The following is a 26,436-nucleotide window of genomic DNA, read 5'->3' on the forward strand; positions in this document are numbered from 1 at the left end:
GTTAAAGTAGTGTTTTAAAAATTCAATGTGTAAAAATTCTGTGTAAAAAAAATTCCATGTCTCAAAACCAGCCAATGAGGTGTCTATTTCGGAGTCACGTGACATGGGTTTTTACAAAGGTGTGCAGCTCAACTAATGGACATTGGAGTGTTACTTTTCAAAGGCAAAATTAAAGTATTGCTAGAAACATAATTTTATATGGGACTTTATTGTATTATATGTATAGTTCCAAAAAGAAAAAAAGCATAAAACACCACCAGAATTAGAGATATTACAAGTCAAAGTGATGAAGCTTAGTGTTACGCTAAACATTACCCTATAAAATGAAGGCAATTGCATTGTATTGATATTTGAAATGTATTCAATGTTTATAAATGAATATTTAAATATACTAAATGTAAAAAAAGGGAATAAAAATTCAAAATAAGATCATTAAATGAAATCTAGTTTGGTTACGCCATCATGAGCGCAACACAAGGTTGTAAAAGTTTCGACTACAATTCTAAATAAGATGTCAAAAGCAAACTGAAATCAAATACACACAGCTTAAAGATTGATCAATACCTATTTAAATTTAGTAATACATAAATATGATGATTTACCAAAATATAAAAGAAATATACCTGAACAGAACGCTCATGATGGTTACACCAAAAAGTAACGCTATGAATCGCGTTTTTTCCAAGTTTTTGGGGGCATTTTTATGTTATTTCCAAGCATCTCCTTTTTATTATCGTTGATTTTAAATGGTCAAACTAATGCATATTATATATGCATGCCCTAGTAAACAAAAAAAAAGTCATATTTATTTTGATTGTTACATTTTGAAGTACATTTGTGCAGGTAATGGTACCCATTACCAGAGCTGTACACAAAGAGGCAAGTTATGCAGCATTACATTGAGTTTTAAAACAACTGTTTCTTCAGTTTTAACTAAAGTTTCAATCCTTTTTCACCTAAAACTTTTTTCTCAGATTTTCACTACCTTATCACACTGATTGCTTGTTGCGATAAGGACTCTCATTTCAACTCATTGACTCAGCATCGAGTCATCGTCCCTAAAATATTAACCAACAATGGCTTCGAGCCAACACACATACACGTGAGGAGATTATTTCTCCTCGCACGCAAAGATGAGATCGCTCATGGCGCTGATGTATTGAAGGCCGTCCGGCTGCGTGAGCTTCAGCTCGGTCAGGGGAGGCACTTGCCCGCAGGTGAAGTATCTGAAGGCCGGGTTAGGTGACTCAATGGCGTCCAAAAACACCTGAAACGTGGAAATGAGAATAACTGTGGTTAGCAAAAAATGCTCATGAAAGAACCATATTCAACATTTTGCCTTTCCAAAGATAATAAATAATGCTCTGTTTTGATCATTTAGATCAGGGATGTCAAACTGGTTTTCATTGAGGGCCACATGGCAGTTATGGCTGCAATCAGAGGGCCGCTTGTAACCGCGAATAATGTATGAATTTGCCTCTGGATTTCATTACTAATCATATAAATTGTTTTAAAAAGACTGTCGATTTTAGAGTAAAAAACTTACATTTACAAAATTTTACTGTAAAATGTAGTTTGTTTTTGTTTTTTTATACAACATTTTACAGTAAATAGGGAGAAAAAAAAGTACCACTGTTTTTTTTTGGGGGGGGGGGGGGGGGTTAATGGAAAAAGCTGGCAGCTTAGTTGACAGAATTTTTGTGTAAAATTGACATTGGTTTTTACAACATTATATTGTTAATGGGAAAAGAGTACAAGTTATTTTTCTTATTCTGGCAACTTAGCTGCCAGTTTTTAATACCGTAAAAACAAATGTACAGTCTTTCCATTTGCAGTAAAACACCGTTAAAATCAACAACCGTAGATTTTACTGTCCAAAACTGGCAGGTCAGTCAACAGAATTTTAACGCAAAAAATCGTAGTAGTTTTTTTCATCCATCCATCCATCAATCCATCTTCTTCCGCTTAGCCGAAGTCGGGTCGCGGGGGCAGCAGCCGAAGCAGGGAAGCCCAGACTTTCCTCTCCCCAGCCACTTCGTCCAGCTCTTCCCGGGGGATCCCGAGGCGTTCCCAGGCAAGCCGGGAGACATAGTCTTCCCGACGTGTCCTGGGTCTTCCCCGTGGCCTACTACCGGTCGGACGTGCCCTAAACACCTCCCTAGGGAGACGTTCGGGTGGCATCCTGACCAGATGCCCGAACCACCTCATCTGGCTCCTCTCGATGTGGAGGAGCAGCGGCTTTACTTTGAGCTCCCCCCGGATGGCAGAGCTTTTCACCCTATCTCTAAGGGAGAGATCCACCACCCGGCGGAGGAAACTCATTTCGGCCGCTTGTACACGTGATCTTGTCCTTTCGGTCATAACCCAAAGCTCATGACCATAGGTGAGGATGGGAACGTAGATCGACCGGTAAATTGAGAGCTTTGCCTTCCGGCTCAGCTCCTTCTTCACCACAACGGATCGATACAGCGTCCGCATTACTGAAGACGCCGCACCGATCCACCTGTCGACCTCACGATCCACTCTTCCCTAACTCGTGAACAAGACTCCGAGGTACTTGAACTCCTCCACTTGGGGCAAGATCTCCTCCCCAACCCGGAGATGGCACTCCATCCTTTTCCGGGCGAGAACCATGGACTCGGACTTGGAGGTGCTGATTCTCATCCCCGTCCCTTCACACTCGGCTGCGAACCGCTCCAGTGAGAGCTGAACATCCTGGCCAGTTGAAGCCATCAGGACCACATCATCTGCAAAAAGCAGAGACCTAATCCTGCAGCCACCAAACCGGATCCCCTCAACGCCTTGACTGCGCCTAGAAATCCTGTCCATAAAAGTTATGAACAGAATCAGTGACAAAGGGCAGCCTTGGCGGAGTCCAACCCTCACTGGAAACGTGTCCGACTTACTGCCGGCAATGCGGACTAAGCTCTGACACTGATCGTACAGGGAGCGGACCGCCAAAATCAGACAGTCCGATACCCCATACTCTCTGAGCACTCCCCACAGGACTTCCCGAGGGACACGGTCGAATGCCTTCTCCAAGTCCACAAAGTACATGTAGACTGGTTGGGCAAACTCCCATGCACCCTCAAGGACCCTGCCGAGAGTATGGAGCTGGTCCACAGTTCCACGATCAGGACGAAAACCACACTGTTCCTCCTGAATCCGAGGTTCGACTATCCGGCGTAGCCTCCTCTCCAGTACACCTGAATAGACCTTACCGGGAAGGCTGAGGAGTGTGATCCCACGATAGTTGGGACACACCCTCCGGTTCCCCTTCTCAATTTACATTAATATGCTGTAAAGAACACCGGAAAATGTGTTTTAATTTTTATTAATTTCATGGGTCGTTGGCTGTAAAGTTAAGTCGTTTTATTTATTTTTATTTAGACCAAAACATGTTTGATAATATACTGTAATATTTCTTGCAATATTGGATACTATTAAAGTTTAAAAGGCATGCAATTTCAAGCAGTATATATATTTTTTCTGTTAAAATGAAAAATAAATTCCATTTAGTGAGAAAAGATTAAGTACTTTATTGACACATATCATTTCCAGGTGTTTGCAGGCCAGATAAAATGATGTCGCGGGCCAGATCTGGCCCCCGGGCCTTGAGTTTGACACTTGTGATTTAGATTGATTGGCAACACTAAATCGGCCCTAGTGTGTGAATGTGAGTGTGAATGTTGTCTGTCTATCTGTGTTGGCCCTGCGATGAGGTGGCGACTTGTCCAGGGTGTACCCCGCCTTCCGCCCGATTGTAGCTGAGATAGGCTCCAGCGCCCCCCGCGACCCCGAAGGGAATAAGCGGTAGAAAATGGATGGATGGATGGGTCTTCAACAGGAGTTGACAGGGGCCCTCAGGGGGTCCGCAGAGGTACTGCAGAAATCCCGTGAAATTTTGGTATGTTTTTAAAAAAAAATCATTATTTTTTTATTTCCTCCCCTCAATTTTTCCACAAATGTTTTTAAATACACATGAAAATTGAGCCAACAAACTGTCATGTACAAACCCCAAAACCAGTGACGTTGGCACGTTGTGTAAATGGTAAATAAAAACAGAATACAATGATTTGCAAATCCTTTTCAACTTATATTCAATTGAATAGACTGCAAAGACAAGACACTTAATGTTTGAACTGAGAAACTTGGTTATTTTGTAAATGTGTTGTTTTGCACTAAGCAAAATGTTATTTAATAATTTCTTATAGTACCAAACACGCTTCAAATTCAATTAAAGTTTGATTCGGGTACAAGCGGTAGAAAATGGATGGATGGATGGATGGATAGAAAAGAAAAAAATGTTTTCAAAATAAAATTCCACTTACCGTATTTTTCGGACTATAAGTTGCAGTTTTTTTCATAGTTTGGCCGGGCTCCAGTGCGACTTATATATGTTTTTTTCCTTCAAATCAAATCAAATCAACTTTATTTATGAAGCACATTTAAAATTTACCACAGGGGTAGCCAAAGTGCTGTACAATGGGCAGGTTAAAAGATAAAACGAGTACCGAGCAAGCACAACACAACACAAACAGAACACGATAAAAAATAAATAAATAAAATAGAATAAATAAAAACATAAAAACAGGTTCACAGCAGGTGTATTATGGGGCGCCATTGCAGGATGGATATCACTCAGTGTTAAAAGCCATGGAATAAATGTTTTTAAGAGAGATTTAAGAACAGGAAGAGAGGAGGCTTGTCTAACACTCAGAGGTAGGTCGTTCCAGAGCTTGGGAGCAGCAACGGCGAAAGCTCTGTCACCTCTAAGCTTCAGCCTTCTTTATTATGCATTTTTGGCAGGTGCGACTTATACTCCGGTGCGACTTATACTCCGAAAAATACGGTAGTTAGCCATTGGCGTTTACCTTAACAATGTCCTCCGTGTCCTGTGCTGCATTCTGGAAGACGTGGCTGCAGTGCTGCAGGTACTTCTCATACAGGCCGAGCGTGTGGGCGTCCACATGTTGCAGGCATTCGTCCCCAAGCTCCGCCTTCTTCAGGTTGACCAGGAAGTCCGTGTTGACGGGGCCACACTCGATAAGGCTAACACTGCAGGGTAGAAATCAATCAATTAATCAGCCGGCTTCTTTATTCTTAACAACAAGATATGTTTGGACACAGACCGGATGTTGAAGTGTTGCAGGAGCACAGCCAAGCTCTCGCACGCTCCCTCGATGGCGAACTTGCTGGCACAGTACACCTCATTAAAAGGAAGACCTGGACACAAGTTTGGTCAACTTCACGCTGTCTGGATGGGAAGACCGGCTGCTCGCTCACCGTGAAGACCTCCGGTGCTTCCCGTGACCAGGATACGACCCCCATTTTGAGCCTTCATCCCGGGCAAAAAGGCCTTGATGGTCTGGATTGTTCCGAGAAGGTTGACCTCCAGGATCTGCTTCATGGAGTCCAATGATTGGACCTCCAGTGGACCCATCAACCCAACACCTGCGTTGCACACTAAACAAAGCAATGAGTGGGAGACGTTTATTAATCTATTAAAGGTCTATTAATAAACACTGAAGAACCCCTATAGAATGGAAGCCATGTTATAGTCCTGGAAGTAGCAATAATCTGTTCCGGGGTCAAGCTGTGTGCTATCAGAACTGTACAGACAACATCTGAAGTAACTGTTCATGAACTAAAAGCAATACAACATTACAACTCAACATCCATTATTATTATCATTACTAGCTATGTTTACACTGTACGTAAAAGCCGGCATTTTTCCGACACAGAGTATCAGAATGTCCTTTTACACTTTGTCTGTGTGAAAATCACTGATACGGAATGGGAAGGGACAAAGTCAACCTGGTAGTTTTCACCTCAGAAGCCCTTATAAGTGTGTCCCGATACAACTCTCTCACTACCGACAATACCGATATTGGAGCCTTGCGTATTGGCCGATAGGATATCAGCACAAATTATAGTGTGGACTGTTAAAAAAGGCGTGATCAAGTGAAATTAGTCAAATAAAGAATATTGGTAGGTAAGAAAAAACACCAAACTATTTATTACTAACCATCTAGAATAGAATATATATATGCATTTATATATATGCTCCAACCAGGAGCCTGGTTGGAGCAGTTACACGGGGTCGAGCTGGGCTAGGGTCCTTTCCAACTCCCCAACTGAACACTAGGGGGAAGGAAGGCCGACGTCTTGTTCGGGATGAGGTGAGAGCGGCAGTGGAGGAGACAAGAACCTGCAAGGCTGTTGGAATGAAGCAACAGGGAGCTTGGACAAGATGGGAGAATGCGGTTGAGAGGAGAGTGACCTGGGCTGAGCTTTGGAAAGCCGAGCCGCAACGCATTAAATTTCTCATCCAGGCAGTATATGATGTGCTCCCAAGCCCTTCAAACCTGCACACATGGGGCATAGCAGAGACATCAGCATGCCCACTGTGCTCCAAGCGAGGAACCCTGGAACACATCCTCAGTTGCTGTACAAAGGCACTTGGAGATGGAAGGTACAGGTGGAGGCATGACCAAGTCCTGAAGACCATCGCTGAAGCCATTAGCACAGGACTGGCATGGGCAAAACAGTTCCACCCCTCCAAGAAAACCATCGCCTTTGTCAGAGCTGGGGACACGCCAACTCCTGCTAGGAAAACATCAGCAGGCATCCTGACGTCTGCAAAAGACTGGCAGTTGTTGGTGGACCTTGAAAACCAGCTGAAGTTCCCCAGCCATATCGCAGTCACCACCCTGCGACCAGACATTGTCCTTGTGTCTGAGTCCACCAAACAAGCTGTGCTGCTGGAGCTGACAGTCCCGTGGGAAGATCGCCTGGAAGAAGCCTTCGAGAGGAAGCTCTCCAAGTATGCAGGACTGGTCAGCGACTGTCAGCAGGCTGGTTGGAGAGCAAGGTGTTTCCCTGTGGAGGTTGGATGTAGAGGATTTGCAGCCCGTTCCTTGGTCAGAGCCTTCAGCAGTTTGGGCATCGATGGAGAGAGAAAGAGGAGAGCCATCCGCAGTACCACCGAAGCGGCGGAAAGGGCCTCGAGATGGTTGTGGCTCAAAAGAGGAGATCCTTGGAGTCATGGTAGCTAGCGAGCCGTCTGGACACAAGCCGGGGGTTTTGATCACCCCCGGTTGGGTCGCTTGGAGGAGGGCGTATGACCAGTTGAGAGACCCGAAACGCCCGGTGAATCCAAGAGGTCACTGAGGATGTGTCCAGACTAAGCATCAGTAGATGTATGTACACAGCGAATACCCTGAGCGATCAGTGACAGCCAGGAAAGACTGGATGACAACCATGAAGAGTGTGGTGACTACTGGAGAGTCAGTGACAGCCCGGAGAGACGGCAACCGGGGCAGAAAGGGTTGGCAACCCAATTTGCATCCTCTGTGAGGAGGAACCCAACTAAGCTACGATGAACCTAAAGGAAAAATACCCCCAGGGGAGCCCGAGAGGGGGGGAGGATGAGCACCCCAGTCGGACGGACTTAACGTTAACAGACCTAGGCAACGGACAAACGACTATGAGCGCGCAGTGTACATGCGGTAAAGTCTGCAAGAACATCCATGGCTTAAAGATCCACCAAGCGAGGAAGAAGTGCCTGATGGGAGCAGAAGCAACACAACGCACAGGTGTTACACCTGGTGAGACGCAGGAGGTGCCAGGCCCGGAGTCACCCCATAGTGCCCAGAACCTCCATGTGTTGCAAACTAATCCCTCGAGTATCAAGTCTGAACAGAGGCGGATCAAGTGGCCTGCAGCTAGCATGACCTCACTCTGGAAGCAACTCGATGACGATGTCGACCAAATTCTGGAGGCAACGGCGAAGGGAGAAGCCGACGGGAAGCTACAAGCTATGACAACAATCATTGTCAGCATTGCAGCTGAACGGTTCGGCGAGGAGGAGAAGAGAAGCTCCGGAACCACGTACTCAAAGAACCACAGAGCTGTAAGGATCCACAACATCAGGCAGGAGATGAAAGCGCTGAAGTTCCAGTACAAGGCGGCAGGACATGAGGAACGCACTGGCCTGGCCCAGCTGATGTGCATCCTTCGGAAAAAGATCAGAATTCTCCGTCGGGCAGAGTGGCATCGGAGGCGGCGACGCGAGAGGGCACGTAAACGTGCTGCTTTCATTGCTAACCCCTTCAAGTTCACGAAGGATTTGCTGGGACAGAAGCGCAGTGGCAAACTGGCCTCCTCGCAGGAAGACATAGATCAACATCTGAAGCAAACGTACAGTGATCCTGCAAGAGAGCAGGAGTTGGGAGAGTGTAACAACCTCATAGACCCCCCTGAACCAGAAATGCAGTTTGACATGTCGGAGCTGCAGCTAAAGGAAGTCAGGGAGGTTGTCCGCAGAGCCAGGGCAAGCTCTACACCGGGACCGAGTGGCACTTCATACAAAGTGTATAAGAACTGTCCCAAACTCCTGCAGCGTCTGTGGAAAATCCTGCGAGTCTTCTGGAGAAGGGGGAGGATCCCTGAGCAATGGCGAGTGGCGGAAGGGGTATGGATCCCAAAGGAGGAAAACTCCACTCAGCTGGACCAGTTCCGCATCATCTCCCTGCTGTGTGTTGAGGCAAAGGTCTTCTTCAGCGCCGTTTCCAAACGACTGTGTACCTACCTGGCAAAGAATACCTACATCGATACATCTGTCCAGAAAGGCGGCATTTCAGGAATGTCAGGATGTATGGAGCATACCGGTGTGGTGACGCAGCTCATTCGGGAGGCTCGAGAGAACAAGGGCAACCTATCAGTACTGTGGCTTGACCTGGCAAACGCATTCGGCTCCATTCCGCACAAGCTTGTTCAACTCACTCTGATGAAACATCATGTACCCAGCAGGTGTAGAGACCTCATTGCTGATTACTACAGCAATTTCAGGATGAGGGTCTCTTCCGGACCAACAACATCCAGTTGGCACAAAGTGGAGATTGGTATTATCACAGGGTGTACTATCTCTGTGACACTGTTCTCACTAGCCATGAACATGCTCACCAAGTCTGCTGAGCCAGAGTGTAGAGGGCCCCGCACAAATTCCGGACAAAGGCAACCACCCATCAGGGCATTCATGGATGACCTCACAGTCATGACAGAATCAGTCCCAGGCTGCCGTTGGATTCTGAAGGGACTTGAAGAGTTGGTGGAGTGGGCCCGAATGCGTTTCAAACCCGCCAAATCCAGATCAATGGTGCTGAAGAAGGGTAAGGTGGAGGACAAGTTCCGGTTTAACATCTCAGGCACGGCCATTCCAACTATCTCAGAGAAGCCAGTCAAGAGCTTGGGCAAGGTTTTTGACTGCTCTTTGAGAGACACAACATCCATCCAGTCGACATGCGCTGAGTTGGATGGCTGGCTGAAATCCGTGGACAAGTCAGGCTTACCTGGGAAGTTTAAAGCCTGGATTTACCAGCATGGCATTCTTCCCAGGATCCTGTGGCCCCTCCTCATCTACTCGTTCCCCATCTCGACAGTTGAGATCCTAGAGCGGAGGGTCAGCAACCACCTCCGGAGATGGCTGGGACTACCTAAGAGCCTGAGTAGCATTGCACTCTACGGGAACAGCAACAAACTGCAGTTGCCTTTCAAATCCTTGGAGGAGGAATTTAAGGTAACTAGAGCCAGAGAAGTGGTACAGTACAGGGACTCAAGTGATCCGAAGGTGGCCAAAGCAGGGATCCAAGTGAGGACTGGCAGGAAATGGAGGGCAGAGGAAGCAGTTCAAGAGGCAGATGCAAGGCTGCGACACAGGAGCCTGGTTGGAGCAGTTACACGGGGTCGAGCTGGGCTAGGGTCCTTTCCAACTCCCCAACTGAACACTAGGGGGAAGGAAGGCCGACGTCTTGTTCAGGATGAGGTGAGAGCGGCAGTGGAGGAGACAAGAACCTGCAAGGCTGTTGGAATGAAGCAACAGGGAGCTTGGACAAGATGGGAGAATGCGGTTGAGAGGAGAGTGACCTGGGCTGAGCTTTGGAAAGCCGAGCCGCAACGCATTAAATTTCTCATCCAGGCAGTATATGATGTGCTCCCAAGCCCTTCAAACCTGCACACATGGGGCATAGCAGAGACATCAGCATGCCCACTGTGCTCCAAGCGAGGAACCCTGGAACACATCCTCAGTTGCTGTACAAAGGCACTTGGAGATGGAAGGTACAGGTGGAGGCATGACCAAGTCCTGAAGACCATCGCTGAAGCCATTAGCACAGGACTGGCATGGGCAAAACAGTTCCACCCCTCCATGAAAACCATCGCCTTTGTCAGAGCTGGGGACACGCCAACTCCTGCTAGGAAAACATCAGCAGGCATCCTGACGTCTGCAAAAGACTGGCAGTTGTTGGTGGACCTTGAAAACCAGCTGAAGTTCCCCAGCCATATCGCAGTCACCACCCTGCGACCAGACATTGTCCTTGTGTCTGAGTCCACCAAACAAGCTGTGCTGCTGGAGCTGACAGTCCCGTGGGAAGATCGTCTGGAAGAAGCCTTCGAGAGGAAGCTCTCCAAGTATGCAGGACTGGTCAGCGACTGTCAGCAGGCTGGTTGGAGAGCAAGGTGTTTCCCTGTGGAGGTTGGATGTAGAGGATTTGCAGCCCGTTCCTTGGTCAGAGCCTTCAGCAGTTTGGGCATCGATGGAGAGAGAAAGAGGAGAGCCATCCGCAGTACCACCGAAGCGGCGGAAAGGGCCTCGAGATGGTTGTGGCTCAAAAGAGGAGATCCTTGGAGTCATGGTAGCTAGCGAGCCGTCTGGACACAAGCCGGGGGATTTGATCACCCCCGGTTGGGTCGCTTGGAGGAGGGCGTATGACCAGTTGAGAGACCCGAAACGCCCGGTGAATCCAAGAGGTCACTGAGGATGTGTCCAGACTAAGCATCAGTAGATGTATGTACACAGCATATATATATATATATATATATATATATATATATATATATTTTTTTTTTTTTTATATATATACACATATATATATACATATATATGTATATATATATATATATATATATATATATACATATATATATATATACATATATATATATATATATATATGTGTATATATATATATACATACATATATATATATATATATACATACATATGTATGTATATATATATATATACATATATATGTATATATATATATATAAATATATATATATATATGTATATATGTATATATATATATATATAAATATATATATACATATATATATATACATATATGTATATGTATATATATATATACATATATATGTATAGATATATATATATATATCTATACATATATATGTATATGTATATATATATATATACATATATATGTATATATATATATATATATATATACATATACATATATGTATATATATATATATATATATATGTACATATACATATATATGTATATATATATATACATATACATATATATTTATATATATATATATATATATATATATATATATATATATATATATACATATATACATATATGTATATATATATATATATATATATATTTATATATATATATATATATATATATATATATATATATATATATATATATATATATATATATACATATATATATATATATATATATATATATATATATATATACATACAATGTATATTTATATATGTGTGTGTATGATAAGTTGATTGGCAACACTAAATTGGCCCTAGTGTGTGAATGTGAGTGTGAATGTTGTCTGTCTATCTGTGTTGGCCCTGCGATGAGGTGGCGACTTGTCCAGGGTGTACCCCGCCTTCCGCCCGATTGTAGCTGAGATAGGCTCCAGCGCCCCCCGCGACCCCAAAGGGAATAAGCGGTAGAAAATGGATGGATGGATGTATATATATATACTATATATATATACTATATATACTTATATATGTATACATACATATTTTATATATATATATATATATATATATATATATATATATATGTGTATATATAAGCATATATATGTATATATATATACATACAATGCATATTTATATATGTATATATATATATATATATATATATATATATATATATATATATATATATATATATATATATATATATACATATATATACTATATATATTTATATATGTATACATACATATTTATATATATATATGTGTGTATGTATATATATATATATATGTGTATGAATATATATTTATATATATATGTTGATATACAGTACAGGCCAAAAGTTTGGATACCTTCTCATTCAATGGGTATTCTTTATTTTCATGACTATTTACATTGTAGATTGTCACTGAAGGCATCAAAACTATGAATGAACACATGTGGAGTTATGTACTTAACAAACAGGTGAAGTAACTGAAAACATGTTTTATATTCTAGTTTCTTCAAAATAGCCACCCTTTGCTCTGATTACTGTTTTGCACACTCTTGGCATTCTCTCGAGGAGAATGGTGTCATAGTGGTGATGCCTTCAGGGACAATCTACAAAGTAAATAGTTATGAAAATAAAGAAAACGCATTGAAATGAGAAGGTGTGTCCAAACTTTTGGCCTGTACTGTACTGCTATATACTGTCTTTAAGTTGAAGTGGAGTGGCGATTGTTTTTTGGCGACACCGAGTGGCCACAATAATTCACTAAGTTAAGCTCATGACATTGTAAGTTGAATGATGCGGACACGTTTGGTACTGGATACTTTACATTAGGCTTCTGTCTTGGAGACTTTGTATGTGTAAGTAATATGCAAATATAATTATTTGATACTTGTTTGTATTGACAAATGTGTTTTCTGGACCGCAATTTTGTTCAATTAAGGGCACTTATTACGTAGGTCAAGCTCGTGTGCTATTGTGTGCTTAGCTGTTGTGTAGCTGCTAGCTTATGGCCTACCATGTTTACCTTTACATTGAAGAAAAGACTAGTCTTGAGTGCTTATTGGAGGACATTTAGATGATGCTTTTATCAGAACACTTACAGTATATAAACATTTTAGATGCAAGCTGTTTGTTTGTCCTGATATCGGAGTGATCAATATCAATATTGCATCAGAACACCCCTCTAAAAAAGCCATCTTTTTCCTATTTATTGTTTATGTTTTCATGCTGGGTTTAAGTGAACCGGGTGATTTCTGGCCATCAGAGGTATGATCAGAATTGTACCAGGGCTGTAATGCCGGAAGGTTAAACGCCAGGTTTAACAAATTTTCTCCCACCCGCCCGTAAATATTTGTCATGAAGAATTATGACAATTATTCGGTATACCTTTGTAAAAGAGGCTATTGTCAACTTAGCGTATTGTACTGACCAGGTCAGGGACAAAGATGTGTGTACTGCGTTCCTACAGATCCATTTAAGCTTCTAAGGTTATCATTAAGAATCTTACGCTTTCGTGGGCCGGGAAACACAGGAAAAAAACCCACCGAGAATGTCCACTCGTTTCTCCGCCACCTTGTCCCGGGCATCCAAGATGGACTGGAGGTCAGTGACGTCCATCTGAAGAACCTCCAGGGTGTCCTTGTGCAGACCTTTGACACACTCCAGGAGACGCTCCTTCTTGGCCATGTTTCTCATGGTGGCGTACACTAAACACAAGGAAAGATGATGTGTCCTCAGTCTCTGTCTCACCACACACAGGCGTGGACTGTTTATCTCACCTTTGAACTTCTGTTCCGGGTGGGAGGCCAGGCGGACCGCCAGGCTGAGGCCGATGCCGGATGAGCAGCCTGTGATCAAAACCACCTCTTTGTCCATAGCGCTGCCGCCGAGTGAAGGAGACACCTCTCAGTCACTCTTTTCCCATCTCTCACCTCCCAAGGCCACTTTCTTTCCAAACATCTTCCCATTATCGGACACCTGGAGTCCTCCCATTTTTTCCCATGTCCTTGTCATCCATGTCCTTGTCATCAAAGGTTTAGAAACATCTGGGAAGGTCAGGAGTCAAGACCTTTCAATACCAATGCAGTCAATTCAATCCAACCAATTTAATATGTGGAAAAAGTTCAAACCTGCAAAAGCAGTACGGTATTTTTCTCAAAAGGGGGCACATCTTGAGACACACCAGAAGGGGGCAGCAGAACATCATGAAATATTCCTCAATAAAAGCACCCTTCTTCTCAATGAGGGCTCAAATAACACACCATTAGGAAAGACCAAGATTATGTTTTTATGTACCAATTGAAGCAAAATATGTCTATATCAGCATGCGCACTTTTAATTTGACTATCCCAGTTTCACTCAGTTAATTTGTTGCAAAATGCATACAAATATAAGTAAACAAAGATATGGCCCAAAAAATGGCTTTTAAAAATATATAATACATTACATATAAAATTATGAATCAATTTCGAATCGAAATGAATATTAATCATTTTTACAGAACCCCTAATATATGTATACTGTATATATATATAAATATATAAGTGTATGTATGCGTGTATATATATGTATGTATGTGTGTGTGTGTATATATATATATATATATATATGTATATATATATATATATATATATATATATACACATATATAATGTGTGTGTATGTATATATATATATGTATGTGTGTATATATATATATATATATATATATATATATATATATATATATATATATATATGTGTGTGTGTGTGTCTGTGTATATATACATATACACATATTATATGTATGTGTATATATACGATATAAATGAATGTATGTATATATACTGTATATATATATAATGTATATATGTGTGTGTATACATGTATATATATAATGTGTGTTTATATATATATATATATATATATATATATATATATATATATATATATATATATATATATATGTTATGAATATATGTGTGTGTATATAGGGTGTATATATATATATATATATATATATATATATATATATATATATATATGGTGTATAACATTTTAGGTTGTCCTGAAGAATTTGGAGGTAATCCTCCTTTTTCATTGTCCCATTTACTCTCTGTAAAGCACCAGTTCCATTGGCAACAAAACAGGCCCAGAGCATAATACTACCACCACCATGCTTGACGGTAGGTTTGGTGTTCCTGGGATTAAAGGCCTCACCTTTTCTCCTCCAAACATGTTGCTGGGTATTGTGGCCAAACAGCTCAATGTTTGTTTCATCTGACCACAGAACTTTCCTCCAGAAGGTCTTATCTTTGTCCATGTGATGTCAGATGAATCATAAATTTAGCTGTTTGGCCACAGTACCCAGCAATATGTTTGGAGGAAGAAAGGTGAGGCCTTTAATCCCAGGAACACCAAACCTACCGTCAAGCATGGTGGTGGTAGTATTATGCTCTGGGCCTGTTTTGCTGCCAATGGAACTGGTGCTTTACAGAGAGTAAATGGGACAATGAAAAAGGAGGATTACCTCCAAATTCTCCAGGAAAACCTAAAATCATCAGCCCGGAGGTTGGGCCTTGGGCGCAGTTGGGTGTTCCAACAGGTAAATGACCCCAAACACACGTCAAAAGTGGTAAAGGAATGGCTAAATCAGGCTAGAATTAAGGTTTTAGAATGGCCTTCCCAAAGTCCTGACTTAAACGTGTGGACAATGCTGAAGAAACAAGTCCATGTCAGAAAACCAACAAATTTAGCTGAACTGCACCAATTTTGTCAAGAGGAGCGGTCAAAAATTCAAGCAGAAGCTTGTGGATGGCTACCAAAAGCGCCTTATTGCAGTGAAACTTGCCAAGGGACATGTAAGCAAATATTAACATTGCTGTATGTATACTTTTGACCCAGCACATTTGCTCACATTTTCAGTAGACCCATAATAATTTCATAAAAAAACCAAACTTCATGAATTTTTTTTGTGACCAACAAGTATGTGCTCCAATTACTCTATCACAAAAAAATAACAGTTGTAGAAATGATTGCAAACTCAAGACAGCCGTGACATTATGTTCTTTACAAGTGTATGTAAGTTTTTGATCGCGACTGTATATGTATATATATATGGGTATATTTGTATATATATATACTTACATATTTACATACATAAAATATTTTACAAATGCTCCGAAATAAGAGGATAACTTCCACACTTGTCCCATCTGTGCTGAACTAGGCTTTTATTTGGTTTGGTGTACTGTCATTGTTTTTATATTTGCACAACAGTGTCACAATCTATTCCTTTTTTTTTTCCAATTCAATCTATTTTATTCATATTCTAATCTTAAAACCAATGCTAATTATAATTTATTATATTTATTACCTGTTCTCTATAAATTAATATGGACACACTATTGTTCTTGTGGTACTAGTTGGATTAAATCTGGTACAACATTTTGTGCTGTCATGACAATATAGATCCTCAAATTCTTAAATTGGAAAACGTTTTCGGGTGGCTTATATAAGAAAACAAGCAATGAAATCAGGACCAAAATCAAACCGAGAATCCTTGCAATGTGTTTATGTGTGATCCAGTTCTCACGGCCCAGTCGAACAGGAGGTATGAAAAACAATAAACAATACACATACCTCGCATACCGTTTTAGTTTCACCTAATACTAACTCCAAAATGAGTCATTTGTCGGTCAAATGAAGTCGAAATAATGAGCATGTAATGACTTTGTTTACTTGGATGTCTTTTACATGTTTGGTTTGTTTAACTTCTCACACATTCCTAATGCTAGACTGACCATACGTCCTCTTTTCCCCGGACATGTCCTCTTCTGCTGGGCTTTCCGGGCGGAGTTTCTTAAATGCCTCAAATGTCCGGCATTTTGAGTTAGGGTTGCATGTATTTTCTATGTACGTTCAGGGTTAAGAAGGGGTTAAAAACAAAACAAATTGTGCAAGCAGCAGCATTGGTGAGGGAGGGGCAGAGACAGAGAGAGCGAAAGAGTTAAGATAAACGCGCATGCGTCGCCAGGCTCTGCTTTTTATCCATAGATTTATCATATTTAATTTTTTATTATCAATAGAGAATCTGGAGAAATCACTGCACGTAAGCAGCTAAGCCCGTGACCTTCGATCCTTCAGGCTGTACTGCATCAACAAGCGACATCAGTGTGTAAAGGATATCACCACATGGGCTCAGGAACACTTCAGAAACCCACTGTCAGTAACTACAGTTGGTCGCTACATCTGTAAGTGCAAGTTAAAACTCTCCTATGCAAGGCGAAAACCGTTTATCAACAACACCCAGAAACGCCGTCGGCTTCGCCGGGCCTGAGCTCATCTAAGATGGACTGATACAAAGTGGAAAAGGGTTCTGTGGTCTGACGAGTCCACATTTCAAATTGTTTTTGGAAACTGTGGACGTCGTGTCCTCCGGACCAAAGAGGAAAAGAACCATCCGGATTGTTATAGGCGCAAAGTTGAAAAGTGTCAAGACTTGAACTATGGCGTGATTTGTTCTCCCGTGGTGCAAATGATTTGGACCATACGTGGCGTGAAGGGGAGTACATGATTTATTTTAACACTATAACTACAAAAAAAGAAGCAAACAAAAGGCGCGCACAATGGCGGAGGTAAAAAACTTGGCTAATGAAAACAAAACTTGCACAAAGGCAGAAACTGTGAACAATGAAACAAAAACTTACTTGGCATGGGACTGTGAACATGGCATTATGCAGAGTGACGATAAAGAGTGTGTCAGGGGCATGATGTCGCCAGACAGACAGCCTGGCAACTGGAAGCTTAAATAATAGTGACATGATTAAAGACAGGTGCGTGAGTCGTGAGGGCAGGTGAAAACTAATGGGTTGCTATGGTGACAAACAAGAGTGCACAATGAGTCCAAACGTGGAACAGGTGAAACTAATGGGTAACCATGGAAACAAGACAAGGGAGTGAAAAGCAGGAACTAAAAATAGTCCAAAACCAAGCAGAACATACGGTAACTTAAACAAAACATGATCACACAGACATGACAAAAAGCCAGTATCTGTGATGGTATGGTGGTGTATTAGTGCCCAAGACATGGGTAACTTACACATCTGTGAAGGCGCCATTAATGCTGGAAGGTACATACAGGTTTTGCAGCAACATATGTTGCCATCCAAGCAACTTTACCATGGACGCCCCTGCTTATTTCAGCAAGACAATGCCAAGCCACGTGTTACATCAACGTGGCTTCATAGTAAAAGAGTGCGGGTACTAGACTGGCCTGCCTGTAGTCCAGACCTGTCTCCCATTGAAAGTGTGTGGTGCATTATGAAGCCTAAAATACCACAACAGAGACACCCGGACTGTTGAACAACTTAAGCTGTACATCAAGCAAGAATGGGAAAGAATTCCACCTGAGAAGCTTAAAAAATGTGTCTCCTCAGTTCCCAAACGTTTACTGAGTGTTGTTAAAAGGAAAGGCCATGCAACACAGTGGTGAACATGCCCTTTCCCAACTACTTTGGCACGTGTTGCAGCCATGAAATTCTAAGTTAATTATTATTTTTATGAGTTTGAACATCAAACATCTTGTCTTTGTAGTGCATTCAATTGAATATGGGTTGAAAAGGATTTGCAAATCATTGTATTCCGTTTATATTTACATCTAACACAATTTCCCAACTCATATGGAAACTGGGTTTGTATTTATAACGCAAGTTTGAGTATCATTGGCAAATGTTCACCTAGTCCCGGCCTTGGCACGCATATATGTGTCTTCTTTGTGGGATTTCAGAATATGGTCAGCCTACCTAATGCTTAATGTCACCAGATGTGTTCACTGTCGAACAGTCGAGGCCTGAAAAACTAACTTTGACTTTAACTTGGGTGAAAAAACAAATTTTAGTAAGAAAACTTAAATTTTCTTGTCCCGAACATGGAAGAATGGATCAGTCTATCGCCTGAAGGAAAGAGTTTCTTCCTAAATGTGCTCAGCTCAATCCCTCCAGTCCACTAAGCGGTCTGGAAAAACGCCATAAACACTGCTCGGACGAGTGGGAATTTCACCCGTGAACTTTTTTTTTTTTTCTCCACATGGAAAGGTGTTGAGTTTGTCAGGAATGTAAGGCAGCGTTCCAAGAGAGGCACAGTGGTGTCTTAAAGGACGATCCAATAACATCTCCCCAGTGTCGAGCCATGTGCTCCCACTGTGGATGACTGCCGGTCACATTGGAGAAGACGTTCTATTTCCAGCCAAGAGACGCATGAAGTCATGCACATGGTGCATTTGCAGACACAATGTGAGGCTTGTCCTCAATCCTGGGAGACGACAGGCGGTCCCACGTGAGACGGATGAGTTTAATCTGACAAGGGCGATAGTCATAGAGCAAGTTATAGTGAGTAATTCCACTTGAAGACTGTAAATATGCTCACTTTTAGTATATTAAAAAAAAAAAAAAAGAATAAATACATAAAAGTGACATAAATATTACATTATTATAGTATAATATCTATTAAATTAATCAATTATAGTTGATTTAATTATATTGCATTTTAGTATGTCTTATTTAATGTATAAAGAACCACTAAAATGTACAAAACGCAAAACCAGTGAAGTTGGCACGTTGTGTAAATGGTAAATAAAAACATAATACAATGATTTGCAAATCCTTTTCAACTCATATTCCGTTGAATACACTATAAAGACAAGATACTTAACGTTCGAACTGGAAAACTTTGTAATTTTTTGCAAATAGTAGCTCATTTGGAATTTGATGCCTGCAACATGTTTCAAAAAAGCTGGCACAAGTGGCAAAAAAGATTGCTCATCAAACACTTATTTGGAACATCCCACAGGTGAACGGGCTAATTGGGAACAGGTGGGTGCCATGATTGGGTGTAAAAGCAGCTTCCATGAAATGCTCAGTCATTCACAAACAAGGATGGGGCGAGGATCACCACTTTGTGAACAAATGCGTGAGCAAATCGTCCAACAGTTTAAGAACAACATTTCTCAACGAGCTACTGCAAGGAATTTAGGGATTTCACCATCTACGGTCCGTAATATCATCAAAAGGTTCAGAGAATCTGGAGAAATCACTGCAAGGCCGAAAACCAACATTGAATGCCTGTGACCTTCGATCCCTCAGGCGGAACTGCATCAAAAAGCGACATCAGTGTGTAAAGGATATCACCACATGGGCTCAGGAACACTTCAGAAAACCCCTGTCAATAACTACAGTTCATCGCTACATCTGTAAGTGCAAGTTAAAACTCTACTGTGCAAAGCCAATGCCATTTATCAACAACACCCAGAAATGCCGCCGGCTTCGCAATTCCCAAGATTACGGACAAGGACGAGGCGAGGGTCATCACTTTGGGAACAAATGCGTGAGCAAATCGTCCAACAGTTTAAGAACAACATTTCTCAACGAGCTATTGCAAGGAATTTAGGGATTTCACCATCTACGGTCCGTAATATCATCAAAAAGTCCAGAGAATCTGGAGAAATCGCTGCACGTAAGCAATGACAATATGGACCTTCGATCCCTCAGGCGGTAGTGCATCAAAAAACGACATCAGTGTGTAAAGGATATCACCACATGGGCTCAGGAACACTTCAGAAGACCTCTGTCAGTAACTGCAGTTTGTCGCTACATCTGTAAGTGCAAGTTAAAACTCCACTATGCAAAGCGAAAGCCATTTATCAACAACACCCAAAAATGCCGCCGGCTTCGCAATTCCCAAGATTACGGACAAGGACGAGGCGAGGGTCACCACTTTGTGAACAAACGCGTGAGCAAATCGTCCACAACAGTTTAAGAACAACATTTCTCAACGAGCTATTGCAAGGAATTTAGGGATTTCACCATCTACGGTCTGTAATATCATCAAAAAGTTCAGAGAATCTGGAGAAATCACTGCACGTAAGCGATGACAATACGGACCTTGGATCCCTCAGGCGAAACTGCATCAAAAAGCGACATCAGTGTGTAAAGGATATCACCACGTAGGCTCAGGAACACTTCAGAAAACCCCTGTCAATAACTACAGTTCATCGCTACATCTGTAAGTGCAAGTTAAAACTGTACTGTGCAAAGCCAAAGCCATTTATCAACAACACCCAGAAATGCCGCCGGCTTCGCAATTCCCAAGATTACGGACAAGGACGAGGCGAGGGTCACCACTTTGTGAACAAATGCGTGAGCAAATCGTCCAACAGTTTAAGAACAACATTTCTCAACGAGCTATTGCAAGGAATTTAGGGATTTCACCATCTACGGTCCGTAATATCATCAAAAAGTTCAGAGAATCTGGAGAAATCACTGCACGTAAGCGATGACAATACGGACCTTCGATCCCTCAGGCGGAACTGCATCAAAAAGCGACATCAGTGTGTAAAGGATATCACCACATGGGCTCAGGAACACTTCAGAAAACCCCTGTCAATAACTACAGTTCATCGCTACATCTGTAAGTGCAAGTTAAAACTCTGCTGTGCAAAGCCAAAGCCATTTATCAACAACACCCAGAAATGCCGCCAGGCTTCGCAATTCCCAAGATTACGGACAAGGACGAGGCGAGGGTCACCATTTTGTGAACAAATACGTGAGCAAATCGTCCAACAGTTTAAGAACACCATTTCTCAACGAGCTATTGCAAGGAATTTAGGGATTTCACCATCTACGGTCCGTAATATCATCAAAAGGTTCAGAGAATCTGGAGAAATCACTGCACGTAAGCGATGACAATACGGACCTTCAATCCCTCAGGCGGAACTGCATCAAAAGGCGACATCAGTGTGTAAAGGATATCACCACATGGGCTCAGGAACACTTCAGAAAACCCCTGTCAATAACTACAGTTCATCGCTACATCTGTAAGTGCAAGTTAAAACTCTACTGTGCAAAGCCAAAGACATTTATCAACAACACCCAGAAATGCCGCCGGCTTCGCAATTCCCAAGATTACGGACAAGGACGAGGCGAGGGTCACCACTTTGTGAACAAATGCGTGAGCAAATCGTCCACAACAGTTTAAGAAAAACATTTCTCAACGAGCTATTGCAAGGAATTTAGGGATTTCACCATCTACGGTCCGTAATATCATCAAAACGTCCAGAGAATCTGGAGAAATCACTGCACATAAGCGATGACAATACGGACCTTCGATCCCTCAGGCGGCACCGCATCAAAAGTCGACATCAGTGTGTAAAGGATATCACCACATGGGCTCAGGAACACTTCAGAAAACCCCTGTCGATAACTGCAGTTCATCGCTACATCTGTAAGTGCAAGTTAAAACTCTACTGTGCAAAGCCAAAGACATTTATCAACAACACCCAGAAATGCCGCCGGCTTCGCAATTCCCAAGATTACGGACAAGGACGAGGCGAGGGTCACCACTTTGTGAACAAATGCGTGAGCAAATCGTCCAACAGTTTAAGAACAACATTTCTCAACGAGCTATTGCAAGGAATTTAGGGATTTCACCATCTACGGTCCGTAATATCATCAAAAGGTTCAGAGAATCTGGAGAAATCGCTGCACGTAAGCGATGACAATACGGACCTTCGATCCCTCAGGCGGTACTGCATCAAAAAACGACATCAGTGTGTAAAGGATATCACCACATGGGCTCAGGAACACTTCAGAAAACCCCTGTCAATAACTACAGTTCATCGCTACATCTGTAAGTGCAAGTTAAAACCCTACTGTGCAAAGCCAAAGACATTTATCAACAACACCCAGAAATGCCGCCGGCTTCGCAATTCCCAAGATTACGGACAAGGACGAGGCGAGGGTCACCACTTTGTGAACAAATGCGTGAGCAAATCGTCCACAACAGTTTAAGAACAACATTTCTCAACGAGCTATTGCAAGGAATTTAGGGATTTCACCATCTACGGTCCGTAATATCATCAAAACGTCCAGAGAATCTGGAGAAATCACTGCACATAAGCGATGACAATACGGACCTTCGATCCCTCAGGCGGCACCGCATCAAAAGGCGACATCAGTGTGTAAAGGATATCACCACATGGGCTCAGGAACACTTCAGAAAACCCCTGTCAATAACTGCAGTTCATCGCTACATCTGTAAGTGCAAGTTAAAACTCTACTGTGCAAAGCCAAAGACATTTATCAACAACACCCAGAAATGCCGCCGGCTTCGCAATTCCCAAGATGATCTAAGATGGACTGATGCAAAGTGTAAAAGTGTTCCGTGGTCTGAAGAGTCCACATTTGAAATTGTTTTTGGAAACTGTGGATGTTGTGTCTCCTGGAACAAAGAGGAAAAGAACCATCCGGATTGTTACAGGCACAAAGTTCAAAAACCGACATTTGTGATGTTATGGGGGTGTATTAGTGCCCAAGTGGGTAACTTACACATCTGGGAAGGCATTTGTTCTTTAAATTTTGACATGAAAAAAAAATAACTGCATATAAAAAGTGTGAATCTTTGGGCATCTCACAATTCGATTCAATTCCGATTTTTGGAGTGATGGTTCGATTCAGAAATGATTCCTGACTAAACACAATTCTTGATTTGCTGTGTAAATGACAATAAAACCTTTTCAAACAGGTTGCAAATATCCTCTTGATTGTTTGTATGCACAGTGTTGGCCAAAAAGCATCTTTTTTAAAAGAATAACAATAATAATTTTATTAACAAAACCCAAAACCAGTGAAGTTGGCACGTTGTGTAAATAAATGGTAAATAAAAACAGAATACAATGATTTGCAAATCCTTTTCAACTTATATTCAATTGAATAGACTGCAAAGACAAGAAACTTAACGTTCGAACTGGTAAACCTTCTTATTTTTTGCAAATATTAGCTCATTTGGAATTTGATGCCTGCAACATGTTTCAAAAAAGCTGGCACAGGTGGCAAAAAAGACTGAGAAAGTTGAGGAATGCTCATCAAACACTTATTTGGAACATCCCACAGGTGAACAGGCTAATTGGGTGTAAAAGCAGCTTCCATGAAATGCTCAGTCATTCACAAACAAGGATGGGGCGAGGGTCACCACTTTGTGAACAAATGCGTGAGCAAATCGTCCACAACAGTTTAAGAACAACATTTCTCAACGAGCTACTGCAAGGAATTTAGGGATTTCACCATCTACGGTCCGTAATATCATCAAAAAGTCCAGAGAATCTGGAGAAATCACTGCACATAAGCAATGACAATACGGACCTTCGATCCCCTGCATCAAAAAACGACATCAGTGTGTAAAGGATATCACTACATGGGCTCAGGAACACTTCAAAAAACCTCTGTCAGTAACTGCAGTTTGTCGCTACATCTATAAGTGCGAGTTAAAACTCTACTATGCAAAGCGAAAGCCATTTATCAACAACACCCAGAAACGCGGCCAGCTTCGCTGGGCCCGAGCTCATCCAAGATGGACTGATGCGAAGTGGAAAAGTGTTCTGTGGTCTGACAAGTCCACATTTCAAATTGTTTTTGGAAACTGTGGACGTCGTGTCCTCTGGACCAAAGAGGAAAAGAACCAGTTATAGGCGCAAAGTTCAAAAGCCAGTGTCTGTGATGGTATGGGGGTGTATTAGTGCCCAAGGCATGGGTAACTTACACATCTCTGAAAGCACCATTAATGCTGAAAGGTACATACAGGTTTTGGAGCAACTTATATTGCCATCCAAGCAACGTCTTTTTAATGGACGCCCCTGCTTATTTCAGCAAGACGATGCCAGGCCACATTCTCCATGTGTTACAACAGCGTGGCTTTGTAGTAAAAAGAGTGCGAGTACGAGACTGGCCAAATGCAAAGTGGCCCACACTCAAAATGAGTTTGACGCCGCTGGTGATGCCACATCACATTTTACTGATAAACTACTGCAAAACTTTGTTTATTTATGAATAATATAATGTTTAATGTTGCATTGTTTAAAGCAGTAAATATCTTAATTTTCATTGGTTTTTGGACCTTGCCTTGTCTTCTCACTGTAGAATGCATTTAAAATCATCAATTTTAAGCGTCTTTTTTCAATGTTTTTCCTGCCGTCTCTCCAGAGAGTCTTCCGTTTCCTACTTATGAGCCGCTGGAGGTCCCCGATTTCCAAAATAAATCGCACAGACCTTCAGTCAGTCGGGGCTCTGACATGTCGGTGGTAAAAATAGAAAACATCCCCGAGTCCTGCAAAAGCCATTAACGGAACTTCCGCCGAGAGTTGTTGGAGGACCGACTGAGTGACAGGTTTCATGAGCGAGTGAAAGGTTCAATGGCAGTAGGAGCTTTGGGCTTTGCTGCTAGAATCATCAGCGGGTGAAACAGGAGAGCTAGCGTGGAAAGTATGAACTTGTTCACTCGGGCAAAGTCAGCATCTTTTTATGGCCTCAACGTGAGTCCAAAACAACATTTCATACACAATCCCAGGCTTTTTGGAGACGTGACGGACGCTGGGGGTCGTGGTGGTGTGGCATTGACGTCAGTTTGAACCCCCCCGGGCCGCTGGCTCGACCCGCTGCATTCAAACACAACCAGTTTGCAAAACCTCGCATTTCAAGCATCAAATAGTACAGAAAGTATATTTTAGAGTAGCCAATGTACAGCTTGTATAGCGGTTTATATTTACTGTCAACATATTTAATCGCTGGCAACACGAGTGAACACGTTCAATAATGTCCGAAGTGACGTATAGCCTTAATTCTCTTGAAGACAGGTAGACAGGTCGCTACTGGAATCTTCCTCCACTCCTCCTTGATTACATCACTGGTGGTTACACACCTTGCACACCTACTCCTTCCTTCCTTATATGTACTTCCTTCCTACCGCCATGCTCCGCCGCAGGGAAGATGCAATTATCTTGTGACTCGCTTGTGTTGGAGTTCATGTTTGCACTAAATGAACCACAGCTCACCCAGAGCAGGCAGGACTCGTGCAGACCCTGACCTTTGTGCTACCACCACCACGCTTGACTGTTGGCAAGACACGATTATCTTGCTACTGCCTTGTGTTGGAATTGACGCTTTCACCCAACTAACTGCAGCTTATTGTTGTATTTTGCTACTCAATTGTGTTGGAATATATGTTTCATCTCAATTAACCACAGCTCACCAAGTGCTGGCAGCACTCGTGCAGCCCCAGACCATGAAGATACCACCACCGCACTTGAATTTACGCAAGACACAATTGTCTTGCTACTCACTTGTGGTAAATTTCATGTTTACACTAAATGAACCGCAGTTCACCTGTATCCGGCAGCACTCGTGCAAACCCAGATCATGATGCTACCACCACCATGCTTGACTGTTGGCAAGAAACAATTATCTTGCTACTAGCTGGTGTTGGATTTGATGCTTTCACCCAATTAATTGCAGCTTACCAGGCAATTGTTGTATCTTGCTACGCAATTGTGTTGGAATATCTGTTTCAGCTCAATTAACAACAGCTCACCCAGGGCTGGCATCACTCGTGCAGCCCCAGACCATGAAGATATCACCACTGCACTTGAATTTACGCAAGACGCAATTGTCTTGCTACTCACTTGTGGTAAATTTCATGTTTACACTAAAAGAACCGCAGTTCACCTGGTACCGGCAGCACTCGTGCAAACCCAGATCATGACGATACCACCACCATGCTTGACTGTTGGCAAGACACGAGTATC

At 42.2% G+C, this 26,436-nt stretch overlaps 1 protein-coding gene across 1 annotated transcript; it reads right to left on the reverse strand.

The window, feature by feature from the left end:
• Positions 1-671: 671 nt before the first annotated feature.
• hsd17b1 (hydroxysteroid (17-beta) dehydrogenase 1) lies at positions 672-13,799 on the reverse strand. The gene is made up of 6 exons (XM_061982234.2): positions 13,607-13,799; positions 13,373-13,534; positions 5,287-5,466; positions 5,133-5,226; positions 4,875-5,058; positions 672-1,267 (listed from the first exon to the last, which is right to left on the reverse strand). The coding sequence occupies exons 1-6, from the start codon at positions 13,701-13,703 to the stop codon at positions 1,112-1,114; spliced, it is 873 nt and encodes a 290-aa protein (XP_061838218.2). The 5' UTR covers positions 13,704-13,799; the 3' UTR covers positions 672-1,111.
• Positions 13,800-26,436: the final 12,637 nt, after the last annotated feature.

This window comes from Nerophis lumbriciformis, linkage group LG24, assembly GCF_033978685.3.
Source record: "Nerophis lumbriciformis linkage group LG24, RoL_Nlum_v2.1, whole genome shotgun sequence".
Lineage (NCBI taxonomy): Eukaryota > Metazoa > Chordata > Actinopteri > Syngnathiformes > Syngnathidae > Nerophis > Nerophis lumbriciformis.